Source organism: Vicugna pacos, chromosome 31 (assembly GCF_048564905.1).
Source record: "Vicugna pacos chromosome 31, VicPac4, whole genome shotgun sequence".
Classification (NCBI taxonomy): Eukaryota; Metazoa; Chordata; class Mammalia; order Artiodactyla; family Camelidae; genus Vicugna; species Vicugna pacos.
Window position 1 is genome coordinate 16,632,651 of NC_133017.1, and position 26,485 is coordinate 16,659,135.

The 26,485-nt window shown below is 35.4% G+C and overlaps 1 protein-coding gene and 1 long non-coding RNA gene across 18 annotated transcripts in view; one reads left to right on the forward strand and one right to left on the reverse strand.

Annotated features, from left to right (window-relative positions):
* Positions 1 to 26,485, reverse strand: part of HMBOX1 (homeobox containing 1) — a 134,944-nt gene that overhangs the window by 88,776 nt on the left and 19,683 nt on the right. For 16 of the 17 annotated variants that reach the window (XM_072952729.1, XM_072952728.1, XM_006203187.4 and 13 more), the window contains exon 2: positions 4,086 to 4,165. In XM_072952729.1, coding sequence (XP_072808830.1) covers positions 4,086 to 4,108 — 23 coding nt within the window. In that variant the 5' untranslated portion in view covers positions 4,109 to 4,165. Of the gene's footprint in view, positions 1 to 4,085; positions 4,166 to 6,800; positions 6,885 to 26,485 lie in introns of those variants that run through there. The other variant, XM_072952724.1, reaches the window with a different exon arrangement.
* LOC140690780 (uncharacterized) lies at positions 18,349 to 22,467 on the forward strand. Its single transcript, XR_012066100.1, has 3 exons — positions 18,349 to 18,448; positions 20,111 to 20,171; positions 22,175 to 22,467. It is a non-coding gene; the product is annotated as an uncharacterized lncRNA (long non-coding RNA).

A 26,485-nucleotide genomic window follows, 5' to 3' on the forward strand; every position in this document is an offset into this window, starting at 1 on the left:
ATAAATGGAATTTCTGTGTACTCTTTTGTGTAAGGCTTCTTTCAGCATAAAGTTTTTTAGATTCATCTAAGATGTTGTGTGTATATCAGCAGTTTATTCCTTTTTATTGCTGAATAGTACTTCATTGTAGGAATATACCACAGGTTTGTGTTAGCCATTCTATTTTGGACACTTGGACTGTTGCCCATTATCAGCTACTCCAAATCTTTGGCTATTACAATGGTATCCTACTAATTTTCTTATTAGCTTCGTATATCCCCCATAATATATCATCATCTGGTTGAGAGAGAAGCAGCAGCTTTCAATCAAAGTAGCTCATTTACTTTTTCTCCTGACCGATGTAAAAAAAAAGTGCACCTTGCTTATCATAAATGATCTATTATGGAAATGCTCTGCAGTGTTGGTAATGTTCTGTTCTATGCTAGTCGTGTTACACAGGTGGCATAAGCAGTGAACATTCACCAAGTTGTACACTACTGACTTGTACATTTTTCAGTAGGTATATTATGCTTAAAGTTTGTTGAAAAAGTTGCATAAACATTTTCCTAATGGCTTATAAGAGATACTTGACACTTTAGTTTCTATCTTAACCCTCAGCCCTTGGTCTTTTCTATCAAGTGTTTAGTAACATATTAATTCTTAATCCTAGGAAGTTCTTTTTAAAAGCAACCGCCAAATCTCTTTAGTAATCCAAACAATTTACCCCTTAATTTTTTGATATGGTAAATTCATGTTTCTATACATTATTCTTTCCCCTCAAAATTGAAGTACAGCTACCCACTGCTTACTTCAGTTTTCATACTTTAAAAATACTTCATAAACTGACCTTACTTTAGATATGAGATTTCAAGAACTGTTTTATTATATAGACAAAAAATCAATCATAATATTTTCATATCCCATTTATATGAGAGGAGATAGTAGATAATATTCTGTATATAACTCTTCAAACCTCTCTTTGTATGCAGAAGCACTCTGTATATTAGCATAAAACTAAAATAAATTACATGAATTTAACCTGTTAATTGAAAAGTATCCATCCTAAAGCTTGTATTAGAATTATCAAAACTAAAGATTCTATAGTCTCTGAAACAATGTAATATTTCATGTTGTTTCAGATTCACTGACTATGGGAACCAATTTTAATCCAAAAGTCTTAAAAAGAGATAACAAAGGGGCACGTATTATTTTGTCTGAATGCCTCATTGTTTCCAACCACGTGTCCTTGTGGCTACCCCACACCTTCTTGCCAACGGGGTGGGCACACAAGGAAGCCAAGCCTTGCTCTCCTCAAAATATTCAGGTGAGACTAGCAGGAAGATGGACAGTCACTACTGCTGTGCTCAGTTGTGGGAAGATGTTTCTCTGGTTACTCCCCACCATGTAGGAGAAGCTAGTTTGTAGGGAAATAAAGCAGGTATACTAAGAAATGCAGAGCAAAGGAGAAAGCTCCAGTGTTCACCTCCCTTGTTCTAGTAATTCCTAAGCCCCTACTACATTCCTGCTTTCTTGCTGCACTGTTAAATACGAGCACAAACTTCCCTTTATGCTTCACCTTGTTTAAATCAGACGTCTGTGCTTTGTACCAAGAGCAGTCCCTAACAAAAAGATACACCTAAAGTAAAAAGATCTACGGTTGCTATACAAAATGTTTAACTGCTATAGAGCAGAATAATGGCACACTGAGCAGGATCAAATCACACATATGACACTGAAGGTACAATATTTTACTGAGAAAAATGCCAAGATTAGAAGCCTTCTTGGATATGTAGAATATTCCAGTGTGCATTATCATAAACAAAGGCACACATACTGTCATTTCTGAACTTTATTTCTTCTAATTTACCTAGTTTAAGCACATAATCATGAAGTTATGGCAATACTGACCTACAAAGGTCATCTAAGTCCATGATATCAGCAATCCTTTTATAACAGGAAAAGATAACATGTAAGAACTGAATTAATTTTCCTATGTAGCATAAGAACCGTTCACAGGATAAGGAACATCTTTCACTTTAAATTACTAATCTGAAAGCAGACTCAGGCCAACAATAATTGAAAATGATGTGAGGAGAATTTTGACATTGTAATAACACAGACAATGTTTAAAGCATAAAAGAACAATTAAATTCTGAAATTATGGCTCAGTTCATAAACTGACATTCTAAAAGACCATACTATTAGACCATAACACTAAACCTATTTTTGCAATAAATTTTATCCCTAGTTGGATATGTAAACCCTACTTGGATAAGGCATGAGGTTCAGAACATACTTTCTTAAACTAAATTCTACAAACATGTAGAGCAAAGAAAGTTAAAGCATTCACAAATGATTAATCTTGAAATCATCTGCACACAAATGATACAACTATCTTACTTGATCTTACTTGTAAAGCATCAACAGTTAATAAGATCTTATTGGATAACACAGCATTTTCTTTAGCTTGATTCTGCTGTCTTTATCTTTTTGTCTAGAATGATTAAGCAAAATATAGTCCAGTCATATCTTAGTTTTGTTTTTCATACATAGTATTTACTGCATGATGGTTTAACACACAATAGTCAATCATAATATTAATCAACTAAAGATGTACTAAGTTCCTTTTTACTATTTATGGCACATTACTCTCACAATTATTATTACCATCAAAGCAATTTTAAAAGAAGAAAATGACAAGAAATGAGAATAAATAAAAAAGGAAGATTTGCTGGGGACTGAGCTTGACAATATGGTAAAATGATTCTATAATTCAAACCAATGGAAGAACTAATGCTAAAGAACAGAGGCTATGACTACAGATAATAGTACAAAAATGTTCTTATAATAAAAGGACTGAGAAAAATAGAATACTATTCAATTTACAGTCATTCTTTAACAGTTATTTTAAAATTAACACTAATTAAGATTGAGATTTTAAAATTACAGACGCCTTATACACATCTGGGGAAAAAAAATCCAAGTAAAAACATACAGGGAGATATAATTTAGGTGTGGAGTTAGAGAATGGGAGACCATTTAGACAAGAATCATTCAACTCACATTTACTGAGTGACCCCTACGTGTCAGATCATGCACTAGGCAGTGAAGATGCAACAAGGAACAAACCAGGCAAAAATTCCTGACCTCATGATGCTTACATTCTAACGGTTATTGAGAACAGTGATTAACAAAGAATTTTTTTTTTCCTAAAGGGGAAACTCAGGCCCAAAGCAAGGCTGTGTCTTCCCATTTCCCAAGGACACAGCCACTTAGCAGCAATGCAGTTTGTTCACACCACTTGGCCTATTCCAGAGACTATTCATGACAAAGTCAATGGGAGGGGAAAAAATTTTAATGCAAAATCTAAGTAACAAGGAAAACCTGTCTCAACGTCTACTTACTGGATTATAAAACGGTCACAAAATAGAAGGAATTTAACTGAAACGTACACTGCACCAAATTTTAGAAAATACTTATGCTAAAGACACTCTGCAGCAGACTAAAGATGCACTCAGTGAGCTAACAGATACTTTATCTTCTCTAATATCCGAAATTCCTGGAATACTTTTGTTCAGAGGCATATTTAAATGAACTAGCACAGTCACACACACAAAAAACTCTCAACATAACACCACTATCTCAATTTGTATTTTTCTGCCCAACTCCAAAGAAAGGCCACCAACTACATTAGCTAATAGGCTTAACTGCATTATCAGCCGCAGCAGGTAAAGGACAACGGCTAAGATGCTTAAGAGTGTGCACACAGAACGCAGTATGAAGGTAACACACTTCCAATACTCTGCTCGTCACAAGGAATCTACTACTAGCCATCTGTCTCACAAGTTTCTAGGCTATTAAGCAGTTTAAAATAATTAGTAATTTTATGTTCAATTGAAAATTAATGTTAGACTTGGAAAGCTGAAAACAGAAATGGTAAAAGAGAAAGCTGATAGATTTGAAAATTCATTCCTTGCCACATGATTATGAAAAAATTCTTTCAACTCTACAAATGCTTGCTGTCAGTTTCAGATCATAATCATAATGATTTCTTAACTTTATTAAAACAATTGTGAAGATAAAAATTAAAACAACTAGATACTTACAGCACTGGAAAGGAACTGAGCATACTTTACATGAGGTGAATCAATATCCTTTCTAGAGATTATCAGCGTTACTTATCATTCTGTAGAATAAAGACAAAATTCAGAGATACTTCTTAATTAAGCATTGAAGAAAATTTTTAATTATATAACTTAAGGATATTAACAGTTAACATCAGATAATCATGTTTTTAAAAATTATTTTGTAATTTTTTAAAGGAAACATTAGTTTGAAGAAAATATTGAAAATAGAAAAATACTTTTGATAGCTTTTAAAATTATTCGCTTGGAATAAGTAATGAAAATCATACCCCTGAAGTTTAATCTGTTCCCAGACACCACTCAGAGTAACAGATTTAAACATACAATGGAATATATATATACACACACACACTATAGTTACGCTCAAGATAACTTGTTCACAATTGTATCAGTGCATTTAGGTAGAATCCTATAAACAAACAAACCAAAAACACCACAGCACAATTACAGCTAATGGTCTTAACTGTAGTGTATATTCTGCAGTCAAGTTCCAAGTATATTACTGACTTTACTGCTAGCCAAATCTCAAGTGACTTAATTTCTCTAAGTCTCCATTTCTGTATTTATAAAGTAGGGATAATAGACAACTACTTCAAAAAGCTACAAGAATTTAGAACATTTTAAAAATGGTGGTGATGAAGCACTTCACGAACTATCAAGCAGCAGGGACTATTACCACCAATTTAAAAAAGACACCAATACCCATGTTGCATTTAGATCCCTGAACAGACTGTAAGTTAATAATGGATTGAGTTTAGTACTTTTATCTTCTGATTAGCATTTTACTGCTTTAGTCACCATTCAGACACTCTGACCCCTTTCAATTCAGACATAGATCTTAACAAATGAAATCTACTCTTCACAGTTTGGGAGCTGAAGATCATGTAATACTGACTGAACTTAGCAGCGGTTTCAAACCACAATCTATAGAGGCAACTACTTCCATTAACTCAAAGTTAATATCACAAATTAGATGAAAGTTTAAAATGTTGATGTCAAAAATTTTCACATTAAAATATACATTCAGCACTGAATTATATTAAGCAAGACCAAAGTGCCTAACAGTGACTAATGATACATGTGAAATGTACAGGGTAAAGTTAGAAACCTTTCACATTTGCATCCTATGAAAGTCTAATACAGGATATGTGGTGGGTTTTGATGTTACCCTCAACATGTTTCCTATGCTTTTCCATTCTAAAATAATTATACAACCTGTAATAAATACACATTTCCCTATTATTAATAGTAGGTCATTGGCAAACTCTACAGAACTATGTTATGAAATCTTAGAGACTAGTCAGCCTGTGGTCAGAGGCTGTGCCACCATCTCTGCCTCTGTAATGTACTGATTCCAGCCATCAGCATCGTTATACCATAGTCAGTTTAGATGTCACTTCCTTTGTGGTTTCATTATTACTTAGAGTAGTAATTGTACACTCTGTGGTGTGATTTCAGATTTTTTGATTCATTTAAGTTCAAAACACATCTACGGAGCAGCTGCTGTTTATATAATTTAGCATTCCCTGCTGTGGACTTCAGGGTTCTCTACTCTCATGGGATTGTTAATGTTCCATGACTCTACTCCATTCTCGTTGAATTACAGTACAAATACATTAAAGGACGTAGCACTTTCTCCCCATGTCAGTTTAGGACTGTTGTCCCAAACTGTGCCCACCACCAGCTTCTATGTCACCAGGGTGAACCACAGCGTCCCCCAGCTCCCTAGGAGGTCCTCCAAAACCAGCAGGCAGGTCTGGCCCAGGTTCCTATGAAATCATTGCCTCTTCCCTTGGTCCCAGCACACATGAGACTCTGTGTGCGCTACCCAAGAGAGTGAAGTCTCTACTTCCCCCAGTGCAGTGGAGCTCCTACAATTAAGCCCCGCTGGCCTTCAAAACCAGATGCTTTGAGGCCTCCTCCTCCCAGTGCTGGAATCCCAGGCTGGGGATCCTAATGTGGGGCCCAGAACTCTCACTCCTGCGGGAGGGCATCCACAATATACTTTTTCTCCAGCTTGTGGATCGCCCACCCAGGAGGTATGGGGGCCTGATTATATCACAAGCATGCTCCTCCTACTAACCCTTTATAGTTTCCTCTTTATGTTTCCACTTGAAGAAGATCCTTTTTTTCCCCCTACAAGGTTACCGTTCTTTCCCATCAATAGTTTTTAGTAGTCAGTTGTAGTTTTGTTGTGATCATGAGAGGAGGTGAGTTCTTGGTCCTACCAGCCCACCATCTTGCCCGGAAGTCCCAGCAGAGATGTTATTTTTGGACATCCCCAGCATCCATTAAACTGTACTTCAGAGAGCATTATCAACTACTTTCATAAATGACTAGCTCTGAAGCATCCTCTTGTCAATTTACTAGGAGATGAGTGCTGAAAGGAGGAATAAGAAGGCAGAGGATGAGGGAATCCATATGTTTTCCATTGCAGAGAACTGAAGAAGTGTTTTATCTCCCATGTCTCAGAAGGTAGGCTAATATATAATTCAAAATAAGGAGGTGGCCAATCAGATAATGTTTTACAACTAAAAGTTGAAGTCAAACAAATTCCAGGAGCCAACTTATACTTTACCCCAATACTTAGAATACCGGAAGCATCCCAAGGACAACAACTATTTCTTTTATTTTTCACATTTTCCATAGTCTACTATAGTTACTTTAGGGGCTTACTTTCTGAATTGCTTGACCAGACAGGCATAAATCATGAGTAAAGGCTCGATCAGAGTTGGAGAGCAAACAACTTTTCACGCTTCTGTCTTTAAAAATCTGGGGCTTTTTCTCTATTTCTTTTTTCCTCCATGTTCCCTATGCTCTGGTCATTCGAGTATGTTTTACAGAATCAAAATGGCTTATCTCAGTTGTATCCAGATATTTCCGATCCCTTATTCTGAATTATTGTCAGACATCTACTGACAAGCTCAGGAGTTCTGAAACTAAAAGGAAAATGATAAAGTATAATGTACCGTAGAAATATACAGTATTAATATTTTAAAATATTTATTATATGCTACCAAATACAATGAGCTCTCAAAAAGCACCCTCTGTACCATAGATTTATATTTAATTACAGGTGGCAAGAATTTTTTAATCTTTGGAATAATTTCCAGACTCAAATCAGTTTTAAATTCTTTTATATTATGTCTAACCAGCATTAAAAATATGCTAAATCTTTATCCCATGCTCCTTATTACTTCTTTTCACATGAGTTAATATATAAATAAAAGTTTATTTTAAAATACTCATCAAGCTCATTCATATTAAAGATAATCCCTATGAAATGCAGAGATGATTCAGTCTTAAAATTCTGAGGTTATACTTTTTGCCATATTCCCAAATACTAAGTGTTAGACAACTTCAACGTATAATTGATAGGTTGTCATTTTAAACTGAAATTTATAGCTGGAAAAATCCACTCTTTATATGGTGAATTATAACAAAACACAAGTATATGCTAAACCAATTAGTGCTAATTACCCTCCTTAGCCGGTTCTTTAATCTGTGACCTTCTCTATCTTACTTGAGATCGTCTCTTTCTGCTATATAAATGTCATGGTTTCCAACTGCCTTCCCTGCCTCCATTCTTATTCTTGCTACACATAGTTAAGTTAATCTTTCTAAAGTGCAAAACTGGGAGTAGGACAGAATAACACAAAGTAAGAGACTTGGAGCATGACTATTTCGTGTTTGAAATCTCAGGTTCTACCACTTGTTAGTGGTGTGACCTTGTACAAATGTCTTATCTTGCTATAGTCTGGCTTCCTCCTCTGTAAACTGTGGACAATGTTATCTACCTCAATGGGTCACTATGAGGACTAAATAGGATAGAGTAAAAAAAAAGGCTCTTCATGTAGGCACCCAGAAACATTAGCTCCCTTGCCCTTTTGTAAGTTTGAACCATCAATCTTTCAAAAAGGTTACCACATCCTAGGGGAAAAATGACTTAAGGAGAGAATCAGAAAAACAATGCAATGGCTGGTACTGAGAATACTTGCTTTCTAGTACAGAAGTTTATTTGGGAAACTAGACTATGAGAAAGTAGTTTCACAAGCATGCGGAAATCCAGAGCTAGGCAGATAGTTCTCTGCCAAGAAGTGCTTGGACAAGGCTTACTCCCGCTACGAAACTGCAAGGACTCACTGTCCCAACTTTTATCCTACAATTCAGTTTTTTATAGTGCCCCTAACTAACCTTTTATTTACTCTAATTATGAGTAAATGACTTGTATTTGAGAAAAAGCATCCAAGGCAGCAGTTTCTAAATATCTTGAAGAAACGGTGGGTGCAGGGGGTGGGAATAGAAGAAAGTCTCTGACAAGAGGGAAGAGGTGATACTGACAACTGTATACTCCACTCCAGCAGGAAATTCTGAAAAATGGAATAAAGATGCATACAGTAACAGAGATCCACCAAGTAAGAGTTTTTGACCCAATGGGAATCATAATCAATGTTTGGGAGATTGTGGCTCAAGACTCTTCCAATACACCATAGATAAACCACACTCAAAGAATGCCATGAATGGCTTCAGAGAGAAAAAAACCTTCCTGCTTAGATTTATTTTAATACTTATTAATATCTATGATCATGTTTCCCCTATCCCTTCAAACGATGGCCAAAACCTAACAAGAATCCCGGTACAGATCACAGAGAGAACATAACGGGTATCAATGTTTGCTGCTCCTGGCTGCTAAAATTCTAAAAGTGTGCACCTCTAAAACAGAGAATGCTTGTTGGAGTCATAGGATATGGTGACTAAATGAATAGAAATGTGAAACTAAAATCTCATGATTCTGCATGTTGTGACTGGAAAACATCCAGAAGGAAATTCTAAATAAAGATTTAAGATGGACACTGATAATATGCAAAACTGAATATTGAAGAACCAGTGAATATCTAGAGGCAACACCTGGCTGACAGCAGATACTAAGGAACCAGAACATATGGAGTCAGAGCCAAAGAAACAGACCATGGGGCAGTCCCTGTACACACGACAGCAGAGGCCATCAACTGGAGGATTAGGGAGGTGGGTCAATCCCGTGAATGTATTTTTATTTGGCCTACATGGTATTTAAAAGTCAGGAGACAACATAAACATGGAGGTTTTTGTTTTTACAGAAAAAATTTGCTGCATCTGTTACCACTGAGTCACCACTGAGTGTATAACCTCTCACGTGCCAGTAACTGGCTGGCGTTTCATCCCTTCTTACAGGAGGCACGCACCCTCCACGTTAACACAGCTGCTGCCTCCTCCAGACACTAAGTGTCAGCTGCTGTTCATCACCCAGCTAAAACTGTGGCTTGTTTCATGATAGAGAAATAATTCTTTATACTTACATCTCTATGAAGTCTGAAAACAAAAACTAAATCTACTTTTTTCCTTACACCTGGACCACACTGGTTATGATACCTGGGCACTGTCTGAGCAATTACCTAATAAAATGAGCTGGTGACAAAGCCAGGAGGATTCTAGAATATAAGCTAGAAATCAAAAGCAGAGCAAAACAAGCAGACAAAAATCTCCTTAGAATTTAGTAACCGTGAAAATGTTAACAGGTTCCAAATTACACATAACCTTGCAATTTCGGTTCTGGGGACCTAGCCTACAGATATACCCATACATGAGCAAAATAAATTATGTTCAGTATTATTTTTTGCAGCACTATTTGTAATAGGAAAAGATCAGAATAACCTAAATGTTCACCATTAGTGGACTAGATAAATAAGTTGTGGTATAACCATACAATGCAGCCATAAGAAATAAGGAAATTCCTTCTGTGCTAATATAAAACAGTCTCCACGTGAAAAGAACAAGGAAGAGTACAGCATATATGTCATTTGTGAAGGAGAAAGAGGGGCAGGAAGAAGAGGAGGAGAATGGGAAAGAATATGTAAGTAACTGTATATAGATTCATTTACACAGGCATGAAATGTTTCTGGAAGGATACAGAAGAAACTGATTCAAGGAGGGGAACTTGAGAACTGAAGGACTGACGTCCTAGGACAGTTTTCACTAGACATGTTTTTCTAACTTTTGGATTTTGTAGCAGGTAAAAATAGGTACCTATTAAAAAAAAATCAGGTTTTAAAACTGTAACAGGTTGGCTGAGTTGGTTCCAAGAATGATTATGTATTCAGCCATGATCAGAACCAGTGAGTCAGTGACCCCTCTCCACATATGTGGTATTTTGCCTTTTAGTTCATGGGTGGAAATTTCAGTGGGAACCTAGAGGGTGAGGGGTGAGCTGAAGGAGAGGAGTAAAGTGAGATGAAATAAGGACAATGGAAGAAATAGCATGGTGTCTTTTTCCATCTGGCTCTCTGAACTGGTTTTGAGTCCAGAAGAGTTAAAGGATAGATTCAAAAGATAAGACACCTTTTCAACAGAGACTGTGAAACTGTGAGCACAAACCTGCCTGCATTAGGACTTGGGGACAAAGTGCAGCATAGAGATGGGAGATGGGGGATCTAATTCAGCCCCACACCTTCTGAGTACTTGAAGACTGGCTACTCTGAAAGAACTAAAGACAATATTCCCGGCACGGCTCCTATCCCTCACAGAGGACCAGCAGCTGGGACAGTGGTGAGGTACCACATTAGGATGGGCCAAAAGGGATGGACTTCCAAGGAAGCTGTAGGAAAATAATATTCACTTCTGTTTCTGAATACATGTTACATTCCACCCAAAGATTCCCAGAAATACGTAAGGGAATTCTAAAGAGGACTGGGGGTTTGTAGGAGTAGGAGGGAACTAAAAATTATATTCCATCTCTTCATAAGTGATGAAGCCTAGAAACAATTATGATACAAAAGAATGAAAAGTATACATGGACCAGTGAAAATAACAGAAAACTACACTCTGGCAAGAATGCCAAAAGAGAAGTCTTACTGGATTTTTTTTTTTTTAACTTAGGCTATTGCTCACTGAACAGGAAGAAGAGAAAAAATATGAGGATGGCTGGAAAGAGGTTACTCAAGGCTCTGCTGGGAACCAACACACTTAGTTATGCAGTACCTACTTTGCAAAGTGAAATCTTTCAACTGCTTTAAAATGTTTCTTTTCTAAGACATTGAAAGCAATGAGATCATGTTCTTGATTAAGAGCCAAGTTTTTTTCCCCTGCAACCCAGATTGTTGAAGTTAAAAAGAAGATAAATTAGAGGAATGAAAAGGAGTGAAGGTAGGGAGAAATGGGAACAGAAAACAGAAAGAGGGGAACTTTCTTCTTTAAGAGGCTAGTGATAGAAAATTATGGGATGACAAAATACAGAGTTTGTTTTAAAAACTGAGGCTAACTTGCCCTGTTCTAAAAATTACAACTAAGTATCAATTCAATTTATTTAACTGATGTTTTCCTATTCCATTTTACCCAGAGTTAAAGTAACATATATAATCCTGTTACGCCTCACAGCACATAACATTAAGTAATTATAAACACAAAGGTAAGCCATTTGTGACAGATGGGATTTGTACTAATACCATAGGGCTTGCTGGACCATAAAAAGGAATTTGAATTTTAGGCAATTTTTGAATTTGAATTTTAGGCAATTTTGGTTCATATGCTTTTCACAAGTGGAAATAAATGATACTCACTATCCTAAACAATGGATTGTGAGAAACAGGATTTCTAAGCAAGAAGTCCAATATACAAGAACTAGAGATAAAACTTCATCTCGAAATGCAACTCCTATGGTTTACAGAAAAAATAACATTAACATGGTCCATGTATTATACTTTATATCCATGACAGTGTCTCTCACCTACATTACTAGCTATTTAATGTAATTTTATATTTGAAAAGCACTTTATACTTTTCAGAGTATCTTCATATTTCTCATTTGATGTTCACAATACCCTCTGAGGAAGGTAGGAAAGGGTTCATTCAATTTAAGATTCCAAAGCACACATAGAAAGCTTAAGAGAAAATTTACAAGTCAGTTGTAAGCCAGGGATTGAATGTAAGGGTCCAAAACTTCTGGTTCAATGTTTGTCAAAGTGTTTGTAATCTATTATTCACCTACCTATTCAAATTTTTTAGGTAACAACTGTGTTCCAGGAACTGTAACAGGCATATATCCTGACAACAGGAATATAACAGAGAACAAGAACATACAAAGTGTCCACACTCATGGAGCTGGCAGTTAAGTAGGAATCATTATTTAAATAATTATACAAATAAATGGCAAAGTTTTACTTGTGATAAGTGTTGAGATGGGGTACCCAGAGCTATGAGAACATATAATGTGGGAAAGTTGACCTAGGAAAGGATTCACTAGGAATTAATGATAAAGCTCACAACTGAAGGATCAGCATTATAAAGACAAAGAAAGGAAACACAAATTCTAGGTGAAGGCACTATCATATACAAAAGTCCTACTGTGGGAAGGGCCTTGTGAAACGCAAGAGACTGACGGAAGAGAAGTCTGGTGGTTGAAGCAGAAGTCCTGATCCCCAGCTTCTAAAGGTGAGATCAGGAAGCCCCATGTGATTTCAGACACATTAAGGTGTGAGTGACTACCACCTTAGTCTAATAACTTTTTTTAAATATCTAGATGGTTCACTTGGTATTTGGGGTGGAATGAAAAGAATACAAAATTAAGAGAACTGTGACATCCATTAAGAAGTTGCCAAGTTATCTGAATTCCAGGGGGTGATATCACTGTTAATTTAGGGCGTAAAAAGAAAATCTATGAAGGTGGGGACATTTGCCCTAGGCTTTTAGAGGTAGATTGAATTTCCACAGATAGAGGATAAAGAGGCTACTATAGATAAATAAGAGACTGAAAAGATACCACTTGCTGCTTCACAGGAGTGTGAATATTTCATTTTAATGCAATCTTTCCTAAGTGGTACGTTAGAAATATCATTCGCATAACATCTTAAAGCTGCAGAGGTCTTGTAGCTTACAAAGCTTTGTTTAATTTTATACTCACAACAAATTCTATTAGGTTCAAGGACACACATTAATTCTCTCAATTTTGCAGATAAAGAAAGCCAGCTGAATGAGGTTGACTTGTGCAAGGTCACATTTCCACACTGCTCTTTCATTTTAACAGTATAGCTTCCTAATCATTAGGATGTGGACAGATATCAAAGTCTGTAATATGAAATATGGGGAACTGACTAAGCCTGGGATGCTAGACACATAAGAACTCCACTATGAACATTTGGGGCAAACGTCAGTTTGTCCTGGCTTTAATTAAATGAAAGTAATGTAATAGGCAGGTGGTCTTCTCAGACAGTGAGAAAGAAGAGTTTGATACACAAATGAGGCACCCCTGATGAGACCTAATAACTGAGTTATTAAAAAAAAAAAAAGCAACTGTGGATGAAGGTTTGGAGGGAAGAGGGGAAAATACAAAGCAGCACAATATACTGAGGGACAACAGTGCAGAGATATGGCGAGACATGCTTCACCTTCAAATAGCACTTTCTAATGGTTTAAAGTGATTTTTCAGGTTTCTTCCAGAATGTGCTTTCAAGAAAGCTCTTGATGGTCACACTCTGAAAATCTATGTTGTTCTTAGTCATCAAACACATTAATTCCTTGTTTCCTTTTCCAACACATGGATGACTCTATGATACAAACAATAGTTCTACTTTTATTAACAAATATTAAGCCTCTACTTTGTGCAAAATATTATAGAAGATACAAAGACAAGGTCTCCAGTCCCAAAGGTTTGTTTTGGCAACGTTAGCAGATACAATCACTAGGTTGTACTCAAGAAAATCCGTTGGGCTTTACTGTATTTTCATAAACAGAAAGGACTTTTTCTACAGAAGAACAGACATTTTCAAAGCCATAAAGAAGAAGATTCCATGCCATATCAAGACTGATTTAAGGAACTGGATGTCTTTGGCTTATGAATCCATCTGGCCTACAGTAAGTACTCTATCAAGTGATAATGTTGTATATATAAGCATAATTTCCTTAGAGTTACAGGTAACACACAGTTGGAAGGATCAGAAGTTAGGAATAATGATTAACTGCTAAGAAGAAAAACAGAATTTCAATGAGTATGGATAACAAACAGTAATAACTTACTACCACAGTCCAAAGGTCTTCGGATATCTGTATAGAAATACTGACAAGCACTTCAAACTTATAAATCTTTTTCCACCTCTGCTATATATCATCCTCACTACCAATCTTGTCCTTCCTCTTGTCCATCTCTCTTACCCTGTCTCAGCAAGATAGTTTGGGGGACTGAAAAGATGGTGGACCAACAACTGAAAAAGAATACAGAAAGGACATACAGAATACAGAAAAAAGGAATATAGAAGACAAATAATTTTTTCCTTTTGCTCTCTTCCATACCACTGTCTCATAACCTATCTTATCTACCCTGATATAAAATGAAGAACAATACTGTACTGTAAAAGCAGAACGATGGTAATGTTTTCTACTTTCCTTGCCCCCAAATCCTTTAATTTGGCTTTTTTGAAAGTGGCCTTTGTTGTTGTTTTTAATTCTTTGGTTCAGTGGTCCTTCATAGAGAAAAGGTTCTTAACCTCTGTAATACAGAAAGTTTAAATATATAATGGATGAGTCATGGATGAGTCTCTACAATCTAACTTTCAGATATTACAAAAGTCATTTTCTCTGTGCCAAAGCCAAGTGGATTTGTGAAGCAATGGAGTTTGTCTCATTTGACATGAAATCATTCTCTTTTTAGCTGAAAGTGCCTAATATGTTCTCGGGAACCACTTAACTGTCTTTCATTCCTCACAGTGGATAACAGCATGTTTTAAAGTAGAACTGAACCTAACTACATTAAAAAAAAGTGCATGGAGAAAGTTTCCAGGCAAAAAGTATACTAATGATCAATTAGTTCTATTATTATTATAGTTTAAATATATAATACACAGTATATATATTTTTTCATTGAAGTATAGTTAATTTACAATGTCGTGTTAGTTTCAGGGTGTATAACAAAGTGATTCAGAATATATATATATTCTTTTTCAGGTTCTTTTCCATTATAGGTCATTGTAAGAGACTGAGTATAGTTCCCTGTGTTATACAGTAGGTCTGTGTTGTTTATGTATTTTATATATAGTTATGTATATAAATATATATATAGTTATATATTTTATATATAGTAGTATGCATTTTATATATAGTATCTGCTAATCCCAAACTCCTAATTTGTCCCTCGTCTCCCTTTCCCTTTGGTAACCAAAAGTTTGTTCTCTATGCCTGTGAGTCTGTTTCTGTTTTGTAAATAAGTTCATTTGAATCATTTTTTTAAGATTCCACATGTAAGTGATATCATGTGATACATGTCCTCTGTCTGACTTCCTTCATTTAGTATGATAATCTCTAGGTCCATCCATGTTGCTGCAAATGCCATTATTATTATTAACATGCCACATCTTCATTATTTAATCACCTGTTGGTGGACATTTAGGTTGCTTCCATGCCTTGGCTGTTGTGAATGGTGCAGCTATGAACACTGGGGTGCATGTATCTTTTCAAGTTAGTTTTCATCTTTTCCAGATATATGCCCAGGAGTGGGATTGCTGGATCATGTGGTAACTGTATTTTTAGTTTTTTTAAGGAATCTCCATCCTGTTCTCCATAGTGGCTGCACCAATTTGCATTCCCACCAACAGTGTAGGAGGGTTCCTTTTTTCCACACCCTCTCCAGCACTTACTGTTTGTAGACTTTTTGATGATGGCCATTCTGACTGGTGTGAGGTGATACTTCATTGTAGTTTTGATTTGCGTTTCTTTAATAATTAGGGATGTTAAGCATCTTTTCATGTGCTTGTTGTGGAATATATATTTAAATGTTATGACATCTATTCACTTAATGAGTAATACGATTATTATTATCTCTACACACCTAGAAGATGTTTTTTAATTGCTCATAAAAATATTATTAGTGAAAAGGACTGGCTTGGCATAAAACTATAGGGCATACACAAAAGTAGCATGAGCAGTTCTCTTAAAAGAAAATGAAAAAAAGTGGCTATACCCACTTTTGGTTTCCATAGTCAACAAGGATCCAAAGGGTAAACTGGAGTTTATAGATCTGTTTACATATCTATTGAAACATTAAAATTTAGACCCTCTTAGAGCTAATTATAGTTGGTTATGTGAAAAAGAGAGAGGTCCTTTCCTACTTACTATTTTACAAGCGGACGAATTAAGTATCAACTATATGTATAACAATAATGATAACAATCAAAATAATGATATGTTAAATAAGAAAAGCAATAGCACTCTATTTTTTATATCTTCCTTTTTTTTTTGACCATCACTGTAATCCTATAAGGTAGGCATTAATATTACCATTTCAAAAAAAAAAAAAAAAGAAAGAAAGAAAACTAAGGCTCCCAGAACATAATACCACCAAATAATTTAGTAAATTACATCTCTGACAAGTGTCAGAGTTAGGATTACATATGAGAAGTTCCTGACTCTAAACTCAGCACTATTTCTTCTACACTGTACTGGAGTGATGGATTGCAAAATAAGGCTACAAATCTCAGTATGCATGTCTATTTGTAACATGACCTTGTTGCTCTTCAATCACGCTTTTCAAAGTTTTTAATTTTGATGAAGTGAAATTTGTAAATATTCATTCTCTTATCACTCATGCTCGCTGGGTCTTCTTTAAGAAACACTGCCTTAGCAAAGTCACATTTCTTCTGTGCTTTTTCTAGAAGTTTTATAGTAAGTCTCAGCACTTAGGTTAAGGACTATAATCCATTCAAGTTTATTTCTACATATGTGACAAGGGTCAAGGTCCCACCTCATAGAGATATACAATTCCTCTAGCACCATTTGTTCAATTAATTGCCTTGGCATCTTTGGCAAAAATCAACTTACCATAAATGTGTGGGTCTTTTTAGCCTCTGTTTTGTTCAACTGATCTATCCTTATTCTAACACAACACTGTTCTAATCACCACAACTTTAAGCCTTAAAATCAGATACTGCAATCCCTCCAGTTTTGTTCTTCCTTTTCTTTTTTTAAAGGGTCATATACGTCTTCTGATTTCCATATAAATTAAAGACTCAGCCTATCAAGTTCTAAAAGAAAAAAAAAGGGTTTTCTCTGAGATTTTGTTGAATCTATAGATCAATTTGGAGAATTGAAATTTTAAAATTGAGTCTTCTGATCCATGAACGTATTAGATAGCTCCATTTATTTAGGCCTTTAATTTATATCAGCAGTGTTTTACAGTTTTCAGCAACAGCTCTTGTACACACGTATTATTAAGTATTTTATTTTTTTGATGTTATTGTAAATGGCACTGTTAACTTCCACTTTCCATTTGTTTATTTTTTTTTCCAATCTATAAGCCTCTTATTTATTTTCTTTCCTTACTGTATTGGCAAGTACACTGTTGAATATAAGTGCTAAAGGCAGAAATTCTTACTTTGTTCCTGGGCATAGGAGGAAAGCATTCAGGATTTCACTATTAAGTATAATGCTAGTTTTAGGTTTATGGCAGATACCTCTATCAGTTTATGGAAGGATTTTTTCTTACTAGTTTGCTGAGGGTTTTTTGTTTTTTTGCTTTGTTTTGTTTTTAAATCATGAATGGTGTTCCTCTGCATCTACTGAAATGATTATAGTTCTTCTAGTTAAGTCTGTTAATACGGTCAATCGCACTGATTTTAGACTGTTAAACCAACCTCACATTTTTTGACATTACATTAGTCATGATGTATTAACTTTTCATTATATCACTGGATTCAAACTATTATTTTATCATTTCCTAATATTTTAATAATAATTTCTGCATGTGTTTCTGAGGGATAGTGGCTTAGAGATTTCTTTGCCTGTCATGTCTTTGTCTTGGTGTCACAGTAATACTGGCTTCATAAAACGAGAAGGGTTCTTCTTCCCTTCTATTTTTCAAAAGTGCTCATGTAGAATGGATATTATTTCTTCCTCACATGTTTGGGAGAATTCACTGAGAACCCAAGTGACTTGGGAGTTTTCTTTGTGGTAAGATTTTTAACTACAAATCTGATTTTTTCAATAGATGCAGGGATTTTTCAGGTTATTTATTTTCTTCTTGAATGAGTTTTGATAGTTTGTGTCCACCAAGGAATTGATCATGTACCTAAGTTGTTAAATTTACTGGCATAAATTTGTTCATAATATTCTGCTTATTTTGGGTTTAATTTGCTCACCTTTACCTAGTTTCTTAAGCTAGAAACCTAGATCACTGATTTGGTATTTGTTTTTAATTCACAAGTCTCTGAATTAAGGATTTAAAGGAACTGAACTTGAAGAGCCTTATTCCTATCTAGACCTGATGTAGATCAAGAGATCTTGGACGTGGAGAGTAAGGTTGCAATCAGGTAAGACTTTGGGGAACCAGGGGAGAAGATGAGTGTATTTTGCATGAGGTAGAAATATAAATTTTAATGGACAGAAAGTGGACTGTGGCAGATTACTTTCATAGATGCTCATAATAACTGTTCCCTTGCAATGTGGCTTTGCCCCTCTTTCCATCAAGAGAGAGGCCAGGAATCTGACTGGATCTGTCTTCACCAACAAAGTAACAGAAGTGAGGCTATACAACTTCAGAAACTAAACCCTGAGCTTCTGGTAACTTCTGTCTTTCATGTTCTTGGAGAGCTTACCATGAAATTATCAGGTAAAGAAGATGGTCTAGTTTATTGGAAGCTGAGAGGCCATGCAGAGGAGTACCAAGGTTGATCAGCTGACAGTCAGACATGCATGTAAGGCTATCCTGGACCTTCAGCCTCGCCAAACCTCCGCCTGAATGGAGTCATATGAGTAAGCGCAGGCAAAACCAACAGAGGATCAGCCCAGCCAATGCTCAAAATCATGAGAAATAAAAAACTCTTATTGCTTCAATTCACTAAGTTTTGAAGTGGCTAGTTTCTAATTAACTGAAACTACTGCTTACTGAAAGAAAAACAGATTAAAAGATTTTTCTCAAAAAAAAAGATTTTTCTCTGTAAGGAGTTGATAAGGGAAAAACATAAGAAAGAATAAAGTCAATTGAAATACCGCTAAATCTACTCTTTGAAAAACCACAAAAAATAAAAAATTAAAATAAAAAAAAGGATGAGTATGAGATCGAAGAACTTAAATAAGGGATTCCCATAATTTATACATTGGCTTTACATTGTCTATTCCTGTCTACTAATCTCTGCTTTCTTCATAAAACAGAGCTTACACACCATTCTCAACAGCAGCCAAAATGATCTTTTAAAACTGTAATTCAAATAATACCATGCCCCTACTTAAAATGCTACAGTGGCTTCCCAGTGTACATAGAATAACGTTTAAATTCCTTATCATGAAGTTTACTGTCGTACAAGATTCAGCCTCTATCCTTCACTCCCTACACCCTAGGCACATTTGCCTTCCGTAGATTCCTAAATACCCCAAGCTCACTCCTGTTTTAGAGTCTTTAACTGCACTCTGCCTAAAATACTCTTTTCACACCTAGTTTCTTATTTGAGTGCTAATTCAAATGTCAGAGAGACCTTTCTTGACCTCTTAATTTAAAACACTGTATCATAACCTTGACATATATTCTTCTAGAACTTCTAGAATTATCTAAAATTACTTACTTGTTTATTTGTACATCCGTCCTCCCAGTTCTATCAAAGTAAAGAAAGTTTCAGGCTAGTTCACCATTATATTCCCAGGACTTTAAACAGAGTCTGGCACACAGGAAGTGCTTATATACTTCTTTTCTTAATGAATTTTGTAAAAAGAAGGGATTAGTTAGGACCCTCACCCTACTCCCATAGGGGAAAGGATGAGAAAGATCAAGTTCCCCATTAACAGAGAACTAAGTATTTTGAAAGGCACAAGAAAAATATTATTTAATAAACTGTCACTGTTAATTAAACAGGTTCTATGCTAGCACAACCTCCATACTTTATGCTGCAGACCAGGGCTATGTGTGAGCACATGACATTGAACTAGTGTTTCCCTAATTAGTTCCCAAGACAGAGTTTTGACTGTAACTTTCCTCATAGGAGAACCAGAAATACAATTTAAACCTGAAAGCCAAGTTTCAAGCTTGTTGGAGAAAATGAGGTAAGTAGCCTTCAGATGCCCCAAGAGTCCTTACAGGACTCTTTAGGACTGAGATACCACTTTTGTTGAAAACCTAAAGTCTGATGTGGTAACACTCCATTTTTTGAAGGAAGACTTGAGAAACTTACTTGAATCCATCAGTCTGATGAATCCTTGAACATATTCTCACCTTTGCTTATGTGATTTCTCCCACTGGAAATGTTACATGCAGGATTTTTCACCTTTTCAAAACCAATTCTCTCAAAGTTTTACCAATATGCTTTTAGGAGCAAGTAAGAGCACCACTCAAAATGTTTTAAACTATAAGAACTATTTCATATAACAGTAAGTCTGGAAGATAAGGCAGATTTGGAATAAGTTAACTGAGAAATCCAATAATCTTTAGCAAAAAACCCTTTTCCTTTTCCCCTACTCTGCCATCCCCACTGAGAAACAATATCTTAGTGTTCTTCAGCTACAGTCAGGGTCAAGTATAGGTACACCAACCTACCCAAGAACACAATCAGAGCTCCGCAAGGACGGAGAAAGAGAGACCCACTGACTAGGCAACCAAGAGTACTTATACAAAGGTCCAGTTGCAAATAACTAATATTTCAAAAAGTCTTTCCTGAGTACTCAGGTCTTCAGTGACATTAAATGTATGGTTTATATAACTATCTGGCATTTTAAATTATCCTTCTGATAAAAGATTATCAATTTTTTTTTCCAAAATCTATACTAAAAGAACATACCAAGAATAGGCTTACTTATATATGTATGAAGGCATCAGTAGGGCAACTATTAAAATAAAATTATGTATTTATAGAGACTTTAAAATATGGAGTATATCTGTATCTATATAGATGTGTACAAATTTTAAATTACAAGAATGCTTAGAATAATGAAATACTGGAAACAATTCACATGTCAAACAATAGATGATTGTTAAATACATTATGACACACAGAATTCATTAATATACATTTCTAGGGAAAAATTGGGGAATTCAACATCTAATGACATGGAAAATGTTTATTAATATTTTAAAAGGAGACTGTAATACTGTATGTAGTGCCTTTTTCCCTCGACCATTTGTACTAATCAATAGAATAATTATGCCACATTAGGTGAAACAGTCACTCAAGCATTTTGGCATTTTAAAATACTAACTTGTCTTGACATACAGGAGGCGTCTGCAAATTGAGGTCAGATAAAAGTGGGTGCACTGTTAGTGCTAGCTGATTAGTAAGTATCACGATGTACAAGAGTCAGAGGGCTCTTGTGGCTTTCTGGTTTGGTTTTTGACTGACAGTTGCTACATTTCAGGGCTCTCTTCCAACTCTGATTGGCACTGTGAATTCCAAGTGCTTTGGGATTATTAAGCAAGCACAAATGAGTAATAAATAAAAGATAAGAACCAGATTAGCTATAAGCCAAAGTGCTAAACTTTCAATCAGAGTAAAAGAGTTACTAACTTTGTTACATTTATAGACCACTGCTATACTGCTAGATATATGACGACTGTTAGGAAACTAATTATACATTAATCTTAAACTGATCTGTGCACGGTCATGTATTTTGTAATTCTGAATAGTCTTTCTAGTGATGTGTAAACAAGTTCACATCACACAAAAGACATTGCTGGTAATAAGCTCACTTTAAAAATAAATCATTAAATTCCGATTGTCTCTTTCAAACAAAAAGAGTGAAGGAAAAAAGAGTGAAGAGAGACAGATCACAATAATCAGAGATCACAATTATACACTAACATACTTTTTTGATAAGAAGAACACAGCTTCATTGGATAATGTTAACTACCTTAGCTATTTCTTTAAGAAACAAAAAATTTCCTGGTACATTCTCTATTTAAAAACCAGTCTAAATTACTAGTCACTGGGTCTCAAAAGCAAAGGACCATTTCAACTTTTTTAGGTTGTCTTAGAAGAAAGCTCCTAGGAATAGATAAATTCAAAGGGTCTCCAAATCTACCTGATTTTAAAATACATTTTTGTTTGTTTATTAAGATAAGAGGTGAGTCCAACATAATCAAAGGGCACTTTCTCCAAAGAAAGCCAACATTGGGAACTGAGATTGATTCTGTAGGAACTCTCCAATACTACTGGGAAGGAAGAGGATCCACTCCATCTCCTGGGTCAGGGAGCCTAAGTGATTTTGGTCCCTCTGGAAGACCCACAGGGAACACCAGGAACATCTTTATGGTATTATGGAGAGGCAGAGGGACTCTGTAATGAGAAATGCTCCCCCCCCAAAAAAGAAATGTTTCATCCTCATGGGAATAAACTCATTGTGACAACTATGTTGAGGTAGAAAAATCACTAAACAACTCTGCTATAAAGATGGCACATTTGAAGTTTTACTCTGCAACTTTTGTTAACACTCTGTCCTATATATAATAACATTTCTAAGTGTGGGGAAATTTCATGATGCAACCTGAAGTGATTTTTATTTTATTTTATTTTATTGAGTTATAGTCAGTTTCCAGTGTAGAGCTCAATTCTTCAGTCAAACATAAACATACATATATTCATTGTCATACTCTTTTTCACCATGAGCTACCACAAGATCTTGTATATATTTCCCTGTGCTATACAGTATAAACTTGTTTATCTATTCTATATATACCTGTCAGTATCTACAAATTTCAAACTCTCAGTCTGTCTCTTCCCACCCTCCCTCCCTTGGCAACCATGAGTTTGTATTCTATGCCTATGAGTCTGTTTCCGTTTTATATTTAAGTTCATTTATCTTCTTCTTCTTTTCTTTCTTTCTTTTTTTTTTTTTTTGAAGTAATTTTTGAGAATATTCAAGGGTTGTCTGGAATGTGACATCTTGAACTTAGGAGATCTTAATGTAAATTCACAGGGGAGTACAGCAATTGTATTTTTTCCCCCTGTATCTTACTACAGTACTAATCACAAAGTAGAACTGAATATTATTTAATGGCCAAATAAATGCATGTATAGAACTTCACCTAATTATATAGCTTTTGGTAGACAGCATAATAGTTGGATGCAGAACGGAATCCAGGTTCACAGGCATTCAATAATGAAATACACTACTTTGGACACAAAAATGTGACAGTCACTTATATGCAAATATATGAAATATATGAATATATGAAAAAAGTAAAAAGAGACACTATGAGTTACTAAGCCAAACAAAATTACCCTGGATTCAACTCTTAGTAAGAAAACTCAGTTATCATTTCAAGTCTTTCATGTGATGTCATCAACAATTATTTACAGTATATTGTATTTAACGGGAATGATCATGAATGGATCCTAAGCACTCTGGTTACTTGAGAATTAATTTTAAAGGAATAATATTCCATGGTAGCAATACTGATCATTGACAAACCTTCTAAAGTATGTCAGTATACTTTCATTCAGGAAGAATAATCTAGATCTTTTGAATATTTAGGTATTTGCTATTGTGCATATTTTCAGAAATAGGCAAAATCTGTATCAACTCCTGGATACTCCTTGAAAGTTCTTTGTCTCAGTTTCCTTCCAACTTCCCAACAATTCCCAGTTTATCTGAATTTTCCTCCCAGTTTGCTGCTTTCTGCTTACCCACAAAATTTCTTGTCACCTTGGTGCTTACCATTTTAGTTCTCCCTCTCTGTTACGCTCCACCTTTCCTGCCTCTGGTTTCCCTCCTTCTGGAAGTTTGCAGAAGCTTGGTTTGCACACCAGTCACAGAGAGCTACCTTAAATCTAGCCTAACACACAACTAAAAACTTCTGCTCTTCTCCACATTTTGCTCACTATGAATGACCCTGCCGTTCAAAACAACACTGCTTCTTGGGAGCTTTTAATCTCTTGGGACTCAGCTGGGGCTTGACTATATTTTTTGTATTACAGTTTCTTATGAATGAACTCAAACCAATTTCTTGAAGCAAATTCATGATACAGTCTCCCTTTAATATGACAGACAAAACTTGTATATTATTTTTCACTAGGGAAAAGTGAAATTCATATTTTAGACATGTATGTCAAATTCAGAGATTATCATTTCTAAAAAGCTGTTTTAACTTCTGAGAATAAAAACACTTCTACAGTTTTACAGTTGGCAGGAATTCAACACACATGACTTTTCTTGAATTTCATTTAAATCTGCTATGCCAAATGTATAAAAAAACACACCTTTGATGGTCATTGTTATTTCCTCTATCGGTATTATCTTGGTTATGGCTCTTTTAAGTAATTAAAACCATAATAATAGAAGAATATGGTGCTATCTGTATCCTAGCCAAATCTAAATGGAATGAGCAATATGGGACCTACGTAAATAAAGGGTAATACATCCACACAATGCAATACTTCACAAATTTAAGAAATGAGGAAGTTCTCTATGTACTGATATGAAAAAAATTCCATTCCGTAATTGTCAAATAAGATGAAGAAAAGCATATGTAATGCACCACCTTTGTTGAAAAAGGAATTAAAAATAAGATTATGTCTTTGCATAGAAAAAGTTATAAGGATATACAACAAACCAGAAGTTTAAGAAGGGGTCTGAGAAGGAACTTGGTGGGTGAAGCACAAACAGACTTTTCAACAGTCACTATGTAACTTCCTACATTTGTCAATTTTTAATCATATGGAATTATTAAGTATTGCGAAGTGATCTAACTAAGCTTTAAATCTCCCCACCTGAATTAAGATTATAAATTAATAACAAGTTCAATGGGAAAAAATTTGTTAAAATATCATGCCAGAAAGCAATGTGTTAACAACAACAACAACAAAACAGACGAAAGAGGAAGGGGTTTGGGAGAAAGGGCAGCCAAATATTTCCTGAAAGGATTTCTGGTGACTCTCTCAATACCATATTATATCATAATAACAAATCATTTGCCAATAATTTAGATTTAAAAGATGGTATGTGGTACACATTATAAAATATTTATTTTCAACAGTCTTATTTTGTGAAGGAAAAACCGGGCTGGTCTAACAAGATAACTCACAAGTCTAGGAATGTGCAGGAGAGGCTGGGCTGGGCTAACAAGATAACTCACAAATCTAAGTATTGGAATACTGATCTGAGTTCTACTAGACTAACTTGTAAATCTAGGTTAATTAGTGTTGGTTTGCTGTTCATGTTTTTTGCTAGCCAGCTGGGTTTTCAAAGATACATATCTGGCTTTGGAATGTTGGTTTGCCGCCTCCCTGCCTCCACTTTTTGTGATGATAATGCTGCTAAAGCTGTTCCATGCCTATTGGCCGAATACCCCAAGCTTGTACTTTACCCTATAAAACCTCATGCGCACGTCTTGGAGGTGCTCAGAGCTTCGGAGCAGAAGCCCTCCTTAGCCTGGCGGCATAATACATCTGAGTACTCCAACCCTCCAGGTCGTGCTTGTTTCTTGACTGGCCTGTCGTTTCCGTAACAATTTTATATAATTCCTTTGTTTTGCTTACAAAGAAACTTCTTGATATGTACTATAAAAACAAGAGAAAGAAAAATGATTCTACAGAAACAAGTATGACAGACATTGCTAATTGCCTGTTGAAAATTGTTTTTTCCTTTAACCTTACTAACCAAACTCTGATTTTGTTTGTGGTGGCGATGGGAATCACCAGACACCCTTGAAAGTACAGGTGGCCACTTATGTGATAAAGTTCTGGCCTGTGAGATGGAGGCTGAAAGAGCATGTCAAGTCAAATCAGAGAAGAAAGTCAAAAAAAAGCAGTTAACATAGGAAATGACTCATTTGCAACTAACAAAGATTTCACAGACTTTATCCTAAGTTTTTCCAAATTAATAAACAGAATCACTTATTTTCTGACAAAATGTTGGTAGCAGTCAACATTTTAACTGACAACATAGGAAACAGCTCATTTGCAAGCTAATCGAGATTTCACAGGCTTTATCCTAAGTTTTTCCGTATTAAACAGAATCACTTCTTTTCCGACAAAATGTTGGTAGCAGTCAACAGGATAATGATAACACTAACAGAGCCCTAAGTATTTAATAGGCACTAAGTACTTGGTGCTTTACACCAAGTAACTCATTTAATCCAACCTTATCAGGCCAGTGATAGTATTAACTTGTTAAAGATCACACAGCTTGCAAGCAGCAGGTTGAGAATTCAAACTCAGGTAACTTAACTCGAGTCTATGCTGTTAACCACTATGCTCTAATAATTATGTTCCAAACATGTCATTTGATGTACATATATATGTACGGGTGGGAATAAATATATATGAGTTAAAATGAGCATGTACATGTAACACATCAGCTAATGTTGAATTTGAACTAGAACAAAAAAATTCTAATAAAGAAACTGACTGCCTTTCTTGACACGTAAA